At 44.3% G+C, this 12,393-nt stretch overlaps 1 protein-coding gene across 1 annotated transcript; it reads left to right on the top strand.

The window, feature by feature from the left end:
• Positions 1-1,506: 1,506 nt before the first annotated feature.
• On the top strand, positions 1,507-12,143 carry LOC135536441 (RIMS-binding protein 2-like; the record flags this gene model as incomplete). Its single annotated transcript, XM_064962782.1, has 6 exons — positions 1,507-1,649; positions 2,331-2,499; positions 8,152-8,199; positions 10,335-10,447; positions 10,688-10,759; positions 12,016-12,143. Coding segments are annotated over 6 exons (673 nt in total), but the record flags the coding sequence as incomplete, so codon positions are not given.
• Positions 12,144-12,393: the final 250 nt, after the last annotated feature.

Genomic DNA, 12,393 nt, shown 5'->3' with positions numbered 1-12,393 from the left:
GGGGATCATAGACATACGCACGTTTCTTTCTGAAGCAGCTTAGGCCCCACTGGCTCAGGGCATTAGCTTGATTACCTCTCTTATGTACACGCCCGGACCACGCCATTACACAGCAGAGCGGGGGGGTGAGCTCTACCACGCCATTAAACAGCAGAGGCGGAGGCTCACCACGCCATTACACAGCAGAGCGGGGTGGTGAGCTCTTCCACGCCATTACACAGCAGGCGGGGGGAGTGAGCTCTGCCACGCCATTACACAGCAGAGCGGGGGTGAGAAAGCTCCTACCACCATTACACAACGTGAGCTCTACCACGCCATTACACAGCAGAGCGGGGGTGAAATGCCCGCCATTACACAGCAGAGCGGGGGTGAGCTCTACCAGCCATTACCAGCAGAGCGAGGGGGGGTGGCATGCCATACACAGCAGAGCGGGGGGGGAAGTGAGCTCTACCATGCCATTGCAGCAGCGAGGGGGGGGGGGTTACAGCCATTACACAGAGCGGGGGTGAGCTCTACCATGCCATTACACAGCCATTACACCATTACACAGCAGAGCGGGGGGGTGAGCTCCATGCCATTACACAGCAGAGCGGGGAAGTACTTTACCACGCAGAGCGAGGGGGGTGGCATGCCATTACACAGCAGAGCGGGGGGGTGAGCGCTGCCATGCCATTACACAGCAGGCGGGGGGGGTGAGCTCACGCCATTACACAGCAGAGCGGGGAGCTCTATCACGCGGGGGGGGGGAGTAGGCATTACACAGCAGAGCGCCATTACACAGCAGAGCGGGGGGGAGCTCCATATTACACAGCGGGCGGGGACTCTACCATGCCATTACACAGCAGAGCGGGGGGGGTGAGCTCTACCATGCCATTACACAGCAGAGCGGGGGGGGGGGGGGTGAGCTCTACCATGCCATTACACAGCAGAGCGGGGGGAGCTCTACCATGCCATTACACAGCAGAGCGGGGGGTGAGCTCTACCATGCCATTACACAGCAGAGCGGGGGGTGAGCTCCCATGCCATTACACAGCAGAGCGGGGGTGAGCTCTACCATGCCATTACACAGCAGAGCGATTCACATGCCATTACAGCAGAGCGGGGGTGAGCTCTACCACGCCATTACACAGCAGAGCGAGGGGGTGAGCTCTACCATGCCATTACACAGCAGAGCGGGGGGGGTGCAGGCGGGGGGGGAGTGAGCAGCAGACGGGGGGGGGGTGAGCTCTACCATGCCATTACACAGCAGAGCGGGGGGGGGGGTGAGCTCTACCATGCCATTACACAGCAGAGCGGGGGTGAGCTCTACCATGCCATTACACAGCAGAGCGGGGGGGTGAGCTCTACCATGCCATTACACAGCAGAGCGGGGGGGGTGAGCTCTACCACGCCATTACACAGCAGAGCGAGGGGGGGGGGATGAGCTCTACCATGCCATTAAACAACAGAGCCTAGGCAAACTGTTGCTCCAAATAATGTGAGTTCTGTTTGTGTGTTTGCGTGCAGAGAGCATGGATCATTCATGGCCTATAGGAGACAATGAGGTGCGTATCTTTGTGGCTCTGTTCCCCTACGACCCGGTCAACATGTCTCCCAATCCCGACGCTGCTGAGGAAGAACTGCCCTTCCGAGAGGGACAAATCATCAAGGTATGGAACCTGCCAGAATAATCCCAGTGACATTCCTGGCACTATGTTAGACACTCATCCGATCTGTCAATAATTATTGGTTGTGGCCTCCTGAGTGGCACATCGCAGTGCTTGAGGCGTCACTACAGACCCGAGTTCAATCCCAGGCTGTGTCGCAGCCGGCCGAGACCGGGAAACCCACGAGGCGGCGCACAATTGTCCCATCGTCGGCCGGGTTAGGGGAGGGTTTGGCCAGCCGGAATGTCCTTGTTCCATCGCACTCCAGCGCCTCCTTGTGGCTGGCTGGGCGCATGCAAGCTGACCCCGGTTGCCAGCTTCACGGTGTTTCGTCCTACACATTGGCACAGCTGGCTTCCGGGTTAAGCGAGCAGTGTGTCAAGAAGCAGAAGCGGCTTGGTAGGGTCGTGTTACGGAGGATGCGTGGCCTCGACCTTTGCCTCGCCCAAATCCGTATGGGAGTTGCAGCGATGGGACAAGACTAACTACCAATTTGGATATCACGAAATTGGGGAGAAAAAAAAGGGTGAAAAGTACAAAATATGTTTAAAAAAATTAAAAATGATAGTGATTGGTGGTGGAAGGCGAAAGGTTTCTCCATGCTATCTCTCTTCTATTAATGAGGTAGTCAGACAATAACACAACCTAACAGCCGCCATCTTGTTTCCCCCCCCCATCCTCCAGATCTACGGAGACAAAGACTCGGATGGATTCTACCGCGGGCGAGTCGGCGGTCGTCATGGTTACGTGCCATGTAACATGGTGTCAGAGATTCAGGTGGAGGACGAGGAGACCAGAGAGACACTCCTGCAGCAGGGCTTCCTGTCTACCGCAACAAACATGGAGAAGATAGGTAGGCAGAGCTGTCAGTCATAACACCGTCCAATCATCAAATGGTTTTACAGCTGTCAATCATATCAACATCCAATGCCAACTGGGTTCATCCCACAAGTGCCTATTAAACAGGGCCTGATCCAAGTAACACATCGTCCATGTAATCAAACAATGAATCAGTCAAGTACGTTGTATTTGTACAGTGCTTTCTGTTTGCTGTCAGCTCTATGGTTTGTCTTGATGTTGTCAGCCTGTACGCATCACCGTAGAATGTGTACGAACTGAGGTCTTTCAACAGGTGTGGGTATGTTCTTTGTGGTATTTGTTTTCCCGTGGGAGTGGACAGTGAAACAACGTGATGACAGAAGTTCTGTATGACTGTAGCGTGTGTAACTGTGTACTGTAGCGTGTGTAACTGTGTTCTGTAGCGTGTGTTACTGTGTTCTGTAGCGTGTGTAACTGTGTTCTGTAGCGTGTGTAACTGTGTTCTGTAGCGTGTGTAACTGTGTTCTGTAGCGTGTGTAACTGTGTTCTGTAGCGTGTGTTACTGTGTTCTGTAGCGTGTGTTACTGTTACTGTGTTATGTAGTAAACTGGTGTGTTACTGTGTACGTGTGTTACTGCGTGTGTTACTGTGTACTGTAGCGTGTGTAACTGTGTTCTGTAGCGTGTGTAACTGTGTTCTGTAGCGTGTGTTACTGTACTGTAGCGTGTGTAACTGTGTTCTGTACTGTAGCGTGTGTAACTGTGTACTGTAGCGTGTGTAACTGTGTTCTGTAGCGTGTGTAACTGTGTTCTGTAGCGTGTGTAACTGTGTTCTGTAGCGTGTGTTACTGTGTTCTGTAGCGTGTGTTACTGTGTTCTGTAGCGTGTGTTACTGTGTTCTGTAGCGTGTGTTACTGTGTACTGTAGCGTGTGTAACTGTGTTCTGTAGCGTGTGTAACTGTGTTCTGTAGCGTGTGTAACTGTGTTCTGTAGCGTGTGTAACTGTGTTCTGTAGCGTGTGTAACTGTGTTCTGTAACGTGTGTAACTGTGTTCTGTAGCGTGTGTAACTGTGTTCTGTAGTGTGTGTAACTGTGTACTGTAGCGTGTGTAACTGTGTTCTGTAGCGTGACGGACGGATGTTATGACATTCAGAACTGCCAACACATGTTTATGTTTCTGCTCCTCTCCTTCTAGTCTTCATTTTCTTAAATATATATATAGATATATATAGATATAGATATAGATATAGATATAGATATAGATAGATATAGATATAGATATAGATAGATAGATATAGATATAGATATAGATAGATATATAGATAGATATAGATTTAGATATAGATAGATATATAGATAGATATAGATATAGATATATAGAGATATAGATATATAGAGTGTGTGTAACTGTGTTCTGTAACGTGTGTAACGGTGTTCTGTAGCGTGTGTAACTGTGTTCTGTAGCGTGTGTAACTGTGTACTGTAGCGTGTGTAACTGTGTACTGTAGCGTGTGTAACTGTGTACTGTAGCGTGTGTAACTGTGTTCTGTAGCGTGTGTAACTGTGTACTGTAGCGTGTGTAACTGTGTTCTGTAGCGTGTGTAACTGTGTTCTGTAGCGTGTGTAACTGTGTACTGTAGCGTGTGTAACTGTGTACTGTAGCGTGTGTAACTGTGTACTGTAGCGTGTGTAACTGTGTACTGTAGCGTGTGCAACTGTGTACTGTAGCGTGTGCAACTGTGTTCTGTAGCGTGACGTGACGGATGTTATGACATTCAGAACTGCCAACACATGTTTATGTTTTGCTCCTCTCCTTCTAGTCTTCATTTTCTTAAATATATATATATATATATAGATATAGATATAGATATAGATAGATATATAGATATATAGATAGATATATAGATAGATATAGATATATAGAGATATAGAGATATAGAGATATAGATATATAGATAGATATAGATAGATATATATATGTACAGTACCAGTAAAACGTTTGGACACACCTACTCATTCAAGGGTTTAACTTATTTGTGTTTTCTACATTGTAGAATAATAGTAAAGACATCAAAACTATGAAATAACACATATTGTATGGAATCATGTAGTAACCAAAAAAGTGTTAAACAAATCAAAATATATTCTATATTTTAGATTCTTCAATGTAGTCACCCTTTGCTTTGGTGACAGCGTTGCACACGTTTTTCCAACAGTGGAGGAATTCCCACATATGCTGAGCACTTGTTAGCTACTTTTCCTTCACTCTGCAGTCCAACTCATCCCAAAACATCTCAATTGGGTTGTGGTCGGGTGATTATGGAGCCCAGGTCATCTGATGCAGCGCTCCATCACTCTCCTTCTTGGTCAAATAGCCCTTACATAACCTGGTGGTGTGGTGGGTCATTGTCCTGTTGAAAAACAAATGCTTGTCCCACTAAGCGCAAAACCAGATGGAATGGCGTATCGCTGTGGAATGCTGTGGTAGCCATGCTGGTTAAGTGTGATTCTAATAAAATCACTGACAGTGTTACCAGCAAAACACCATCACACCTCCTCCTCCATGATTCACGGGTGGGAACCACACCTCCTCCCCCATGCTTTACGGTGGGAACCACACCTCCTCCTCCATGCTTCACGGGTGGGAACCACACATGCGGAGATCATCCACTCACCTACTCTGCGTCTTTCACAAAGACACTGCATTTGAAACAAAAAACTCAAATTTGGACCATTCAGACCAAAGGACAGATTTCCATTGCCTGTGTTTTCTTGCCCAAACAAGTCTCTTCTTCTTATTGATGTCCTTTAGAGTGGTTTCTTTCTTTTCAATTTGACCACGAAGGCCTGATTCTCCTCTGAACAGATTATTTTTATTTTTTATTTCACCTTATTTAACCAGGTAGGCCAGTTTAGAACAAGTTCTCATTTGCAACTGTGACCTGGCCAAGATAAAGCAAAGTAGTGCAACAAAAACAACACAGAGTTACACATAAACAAACGTTACAGTGAATAACACAATAGAAAAGTGTGTGCAAATGTAGAAGAGTAGGGAGGTAAGGCAATAAATAGGCCATAGAGGCAAAATAATTACACTTAGCATTAACACTGGAGTGATAGATGTGTAGATGATGATGTGCAAGTAGAGATACTGGGTTGAACAGTTTATGTTGAGATGTGTCTGTTACTTGAACTCTGTGAAGTATTTATTTGGGCTGCAATTTCTGAGGCTGGTAACTCTAATGAACTTATCCTCTGCAGCAGAGGTAAATCTGGGTCTTCCTTTCCTGTGCGGTCATCATGAGAGCCAATTTCATCATAGCGCTTGATGGTTTTTGCAACTGCACTTGAAGAAACTTTCAAACTTCTTAAAATGTTCTGTATTGACTGACCTTCATGTCTTAAAGTAATGATGGACTGTCGTTTCTCTTTGCTTATTTGAGCTGTTCTTGACATAATATGGACTTGTTATTTTACCAAAAAGGGCTATCTTCTGTATACTACCCTACCTTGTCACAACACAACTGATTGGCTCAAATGCATTAAGAAGGAAAGAAATTCCACAAACCAACTTTTAACAAGTAACACCTGTTAATTGACATTCATTCCAGGTAACTACCTCATGAAACTGGTTGAGAGAATTCAAAGAGTGTGCAAATCTGTCATCAAGGCAAAGAAGAATCTCAAATATAAAATGTATTTTTTTTGTTGTTGGAAGAATTTCTCAGAAGTGATAGAACAACAGCTGCATCTTGGTTAATGGAAAACACACATTTAACTCATGATCTCTTTGCTGTTCATGAGTTCTCACTTTAAATGACTCATGTCCTGAGTTAGATTTGTGCTATTTGATTAAAGGGGCGGCAGGGTAGCCTAGTGGTTAGAGCGTTGGACTAGTAACCGGAAGGTTGCGAGTTCAAACCCCGAGCTGACAAGGTACAAATCTGTTGTTCTGCCCCTGAACAGGCAGTTAACCCACTGTTCCCAGGCCGTCATTGAAAATAAGAATTTGTTCTTAACTGACTTGCCTGGTTAAATAAAAAATAAATTAAAATAAAATGACAAAGTAAACCAAAGAAATCTCACTCCTATGAGCTGCTTCGTATGCTTTCATGGTTGGTCTTTAATTGCACCTGGATATTTGTGTTTGCTGACTGTTTTAGGATAACCATCCTAGCTTGAGCTTATGGGTTGATCGTCGACTCCATATCATGTGACTCATTTCAAAGAATTGCCAGAAGCATAAGTTAGTGGGATAAGCTGTTGGGGGCGGCTAAGTGCTATGGACCCAAACACACACACACACACAGCATTAACCACCCAGCCAACTAGAGAAAGCTGACAAAACAATATGTCTCTATTTCATGCTCCTATTTCCCCAAATGGATCTCTTCGGATGGGTTAACCCTTTCACTTCCACTTCCTGTGTTCTGTTCGCTGGTTATTTACTATTGGTTGGTTTATAAAATGGCTTTTTACAGGCTTCAAACTCATTCTGTCTCTTGTCTGGTCTGCTTCTTCATGGTTCTGGCGTCTCTGTCTGTCTGTCTGTGTTTTTTCTTTTTGGTTTCAAATTTGGTTTTCCTTTTTTTTAAATTCCATAAAGGCACTCGCTCACATGCACAGCTTCCGCGTCGCCCTGTCCCACCGCCAAAACCGAGACGATCCAAGAAAGGTGTGTCTCGCTGTCGCTGCTGATTGGCTGTCTCTCTCTCTCTCTCCTTTTCTCTTTCCCTCTTTCCCATTCCTCCTTTGATTCCTCTCTATCGCTATGATCAGAGGGGATCTATAGATTCACACTGTTCAATATCCAAAACATTATAATGATCTATAGATTCACACTGTTCAATATCCAAAACATTATAATGATCTATAGATTCACACTGTTCAATATCCAAAACATTATCATGATCTATTGGATTCACACTGTTCAATATCCAAAACATTATCATGATCTATAGATTCACACTGTTCAATATCCAAAACATTATAATGATCTATAGATTCACACTGTTCAATATCCAAAACATTATAATGATCTATAGATTCACACTGTTCAATATCCAAAACATTATCATGATCTATTGGATTCACACTGTTCAATATCAAAACATTATAATGATCTATAGATTCACACTGTTCAATAAAAACATAATGATCTATTGGATTCACACTGTTCAATATCCAAAACATTATAATGATTTGTGGATTCACACTGTTCAATATCCAAAACATTATAATGATCTATAGATTCACACTGTTCAATATCCAAAACATTATCATGATCTATTGGATTCACACTGTTCAATATCCAAAACATTATAATGATCTGTGGATTCACAGTATTCAACATTATAATGATCTTCCTTAGACTAAGATGTAGGAGGCCTAAAACTTAGATTGATGCAGTTCCTTGTTATAGCATTTGAATATATTTAATTGCCCTCGTTTCAGTGCCCCCTTCCTTCAGCATCCCCTCTGATCTCCTTATGTCTGTCTCCTGTGTGACTGTATAATATAAGATCTGGCCTCCGGGCTGCTCTCTCTAGGGTTGGCTTAGGTTTCTACATTTAGTTTGATTGTACTACTGAGTGTGTCCGAACCAGGAGGACCAGGGTGAAATGCTCCATTTAACCTGCTCCTCTGTCCCCACCCAACCTCACTCCCATACCCATCTGCTCTTCCAGTGGAGGCTGCTGCGCTGTGGGAAGATAGCTTAGACTCCTCCAGTCAAGGTTTGTAACATATCCGTTAGTCAGTCTCTCTCTCTCTCTCTCTCTCTCTCTCTCTCTCTCTCTCTCTCTCTCTCTCTCTCTCTCTCTCTGTGTGTCTGTCTTTCTCTCTGCCCCCCCTTGCCTGCTCTAGTGTCCACTGGAAACCTGCATGTATTAGAAAAGATACGCATGACAACACTGGCTCTCTAGACCTTTCTCTAACTTCTCAAGTCTCCACTGGAGACCTGCATGTGTTATACTAGATACCCATGACATCATCAACATGCGACCTCTCTAAATCTGTCTCTGACTTGCTGCGTCATTCTAACGGGCTGATATGAATTAACCTCATCCTGCTGCCACCAAGGACTGTCTGCTTGCCTGTTGATAACAGTGCTGGTGATGATGATGTCCTCTTCCTCTTGATGTTGTGTCATGTAATGTTCTAAGGGACATCATCACTACATGAACTCTCAAGTCTCTTCTTGTTTTGCACTGGCAGTTATAGTGACACTCAAACACACACACACACACACACACACACTTTCACATACACACTTTCACATACACACTTTCACATACACACTTACAATTTCACATACATGCACACTCAAACGCACACACACACACTTTCACATGCGCACACACACACACACACACATGCATGCACACTTACACTTTCATATGCACACACACAACACACTTTTAAACTCATCTGCTGCTAATCTGTTTTTATTATTATTATCTATCCTGTTGTCTGTCACTAATCTGTTTTTATTATTATTATTATCTATCCTGTTGCCGAGTCACTTTACCCTGCCTTCATGTACATATCTACCTCAAATACCTTATTATTATCTATCCTGATGCCTAGTCACTTTACCCTGCCTTCATGTACATATCTACCTCAAATACCTCTTTCTCCTGCACATTGATCTACTACTGTTACTCCCTGTATATAGCTGCACATTTATCTGGTACTTCCTGTATATAGCTGCACATTGAGCTGGTACTTCCTGTATATAGCTCGACATTGATCTGGTACTTCCTGTATATAGCTGCACATTTATCTGATACTTCCTGTATATAGCTGCACATTGAGCTGGTACTTCCTGTATATAGCTGCACATTTATCTGGTACTTCCTGTATATATCTCCACATTGATCTGTACTCCTGTATATAGCTCACATTGTACTTCCTGTATATAGCTCCACATTGATCTGGTACTTCCTGTATATAGCTCCACATTGATCTGGTACTTCACATTGATATATATAGCTCCACATTGATCTGGTACTTCCTGTATATAGCTCCACATTGATCTGGTACTTCCTGTATATAGCTCCACATTGATCTGGTACTTCCTGTATATAGCTCCACATTGATCTGGTACTGGTACTTCCTGTATATAGCTCCACATTGATCTGGTACTGGTACTTCCTGTATATAGCTCCACATTGATCTGGTACTGGTACTCCTGTATAGCTCTACATTGATCTGGTACTCCCTGTATATAGCTCCACATTGATCTGGTACTCCCTGGTACTCTTCCTGTATATAGCTCCACATTGATCTGGTACTTCCTTGATCTGGTACTTCCTGTATATAGCTCCACATTGATCTGGTACTTCCTGATCTGGTACTCCCTGTATAGCTCCACATTGATCTGGTACTTCCTTGATCTGGTATATATAGCTCCACATTGATCTGGTACTGTATATAGCTGATCTCCCTGTATATAGCTCCACATTGATCTGGTACTGGTGCTCCTCTATTGCTTGTGTATTTTGTTCCTCGTGTTCTATTTATTTTTATTCTTCACTCTGCATCGTTGGGAAGGGCTCTTAAGAAAGCATGTTAAGTCTCCAACTGTTGTATTCACTCAGACTGAACTGAGTGAAAACAGACCAAACTGAGGAAAACAGACCAAGTGGTTTGACTCTTTTATGTGACCCTCACCATCCTGAATGCCTGCAAAGACAAGGTCCTAAAACATCCTCAAAGCCTCTGCTGTTGTTCATCTTGTACTCTCGGTTCTCCCGGTGATTGTTTGCTGCATGAGTTACTATTAACTGCATGGAAATTAAAAAGAACAAGATGTTCCACTCAAAAATGGTCAGAAATCTGACTCTGTATTTCTGTGTTTGATTGACAGATCCCAGCCAATCTGCTGTCGCCATGGCAAACCCGGCGGACACCGGTCCTCGCAGGATGAAGGCCATCTTTGATTACGACCCTCGAGAGAGCTCTCCCAACGCTGACATCGAGGTGAGCGTCATGCTGTTCCCTGTGACAAAGGCTTGTGTTATAGTTATATATTAAAACGGACAGTAAAAAGACGTGTTACCGATTCACTAGACAGTCAAATTGGAGCTCTAATGTTCTATTGTCTGTACTGGACAATGGAAACAAGTCTCGTACCAATCAGGCCTTACCAGTTGATGTAACTCCATTTTGGGAAAGATAAAGTCCCATTGTTATCATGGTCTTCTCTATGGCCATCTGCAGGTTGAACTGACCTTTGGTGCCGGGGACATCATCTATGTGTTTGGTGACATGGACGATGATGGGTTCTTCTATGTAAGTCTATCTGTCTATCTGTCTATCTGTCTGTCTGTCTGTCTGTCTGTCTGTCTGTCTGTCTGTCTGTCTGTCTGTCTGTCTGTCTGTCTGTCTGTCTGTCTGTCTGTCTGTCTGTATATAGCTCTGATCTGTACTCCTGTATATAGCTGTATAGCTTGATCTGGTACTCCTGTCTCCACATTGATCTGGTACTATATAGCTCCACATTGTCTGGTACTTCTGTATATAGCTCCACATTGATCTGGTACTCCTGTATATAGCTCCACATTGATCTGGTACTCCTGTATATAGCTCCACATTGATCTGGTACTCCCTGTATATAGCTCCACATTGATCTGGTACTTCCTGTATATAGCTCCACATTGATCTGGTATATATAGCTCCACATTGATCTGGTACTACATTGATTGGTACTTCCTGTATATAGCCCACATTGATCTGGTACTCCCTGTATATAGCTCCACATTGATCTGGTACTTCCTGTATATAGCTCCACATTGATCTGGTACTCCCAGTATATAGCTCCACATTGATCTGGTACTCCCTGTATATAGCTCCACATTGATCTGGTACTTCCTGTATATAGCTCCACATTGATCTGGTACTTCCTGTATATAGCTCCACATTGATCTGGTACTTCCTGTATATAGCTCCACATTGATCTGGTATATATATAGCTCCACATTGATCTGGTACTTCCTGTATATAGCTCCACATTGATCTGGTACTTGTATATAGCTCCACATTGATCTTGGTACTTCCTGTATATAGCTCCACATTGATCTGGTACTTCCTGTATATAGCTCCACATTGATCTGGTACTGGTGCTCCCTCTATTGCTCCATTCTTGTGTATTTTGTTCCTCGTGTTCTATTTATTTTTATTCTTCACTCTGCATCGCTGGGAAGGGCTCTTGAAAGCATGTTAAGTCTGTCTGTCTGTCTGTCTGTCTGTCTGTCTGTCTGTCTGTCTGTCTGTGCCTGTCTGCCTGTCTGCCTGTCTGTCTGTCTGTCTGTCTGTCTGTCTGTCTGTCTGTCTGTCTGTCTCGTGCAAACAAACACTGAGAAGACTGTAAAAAATGTTGAACTGTTTTAACACCTTAAATACGTGACCATGTGAATGACGAGGACGTTGTTGTTGTTGAAGGATTAATGTAGTTGATGGACAGAAATGCTCGCGGACTGTCTTTTTTGATTGCCTAAGGTCAAAAGGTTATATGTGTGACGTGGGTGTCTAATGTGCGTCGTTTCCAGGGTGACCTGAACGGACACAAAGGCCTGGTCCCATCTAACTTCCTACAGGCTGCCCCAGAGGCTGCTGGGGAAAGCCCACCATTTGACCCCAGCCTCCGTCTGTATCCGAGCCCAGGACAGAATCGCAGGTACGGTCAGCACACTGTGTGGACACGTATGACAGCCTCGTAGCCAAAACGCTTGTAGCCCGTTGCCTCTCAAAGCCTGACGGGGAAGAAGTTTGACTCTTTCTTTTGGGGGGGGGGGGATGTAACTCCCACACAGCATTTATTTCACCAGGTAATTTGACTGAGAACACGTTCTCATTTACAGAAAGGACCTGGGGAATAGTTACAGGGGGGATGAATGAGCCAATTGGAAGCTGAGGATGGTTATGTG

Source organism: Oncorhynchus masou, unplaced genomic scaffold (genome assembly GCF_036934945.1).
Source record: "Oncorhynchus masou masou isolate Uvic2021 unplaced genomic scaffold, UVic_Omas_1.1 unplaced_scaffold_6186, whole genome shotgun sequence".
Taxonomy (NCBI): Eukaryota; Metazoa; Chordata; class Actinopteri; order Salmoniformes; family Salmonidae; genus Oncorhynchus; species Oncorhynchus masou.
Note: the sequence above shows the minus strand (reverse complement) of the source record. Positions and strands in the feature narration are given on the sequence as shown.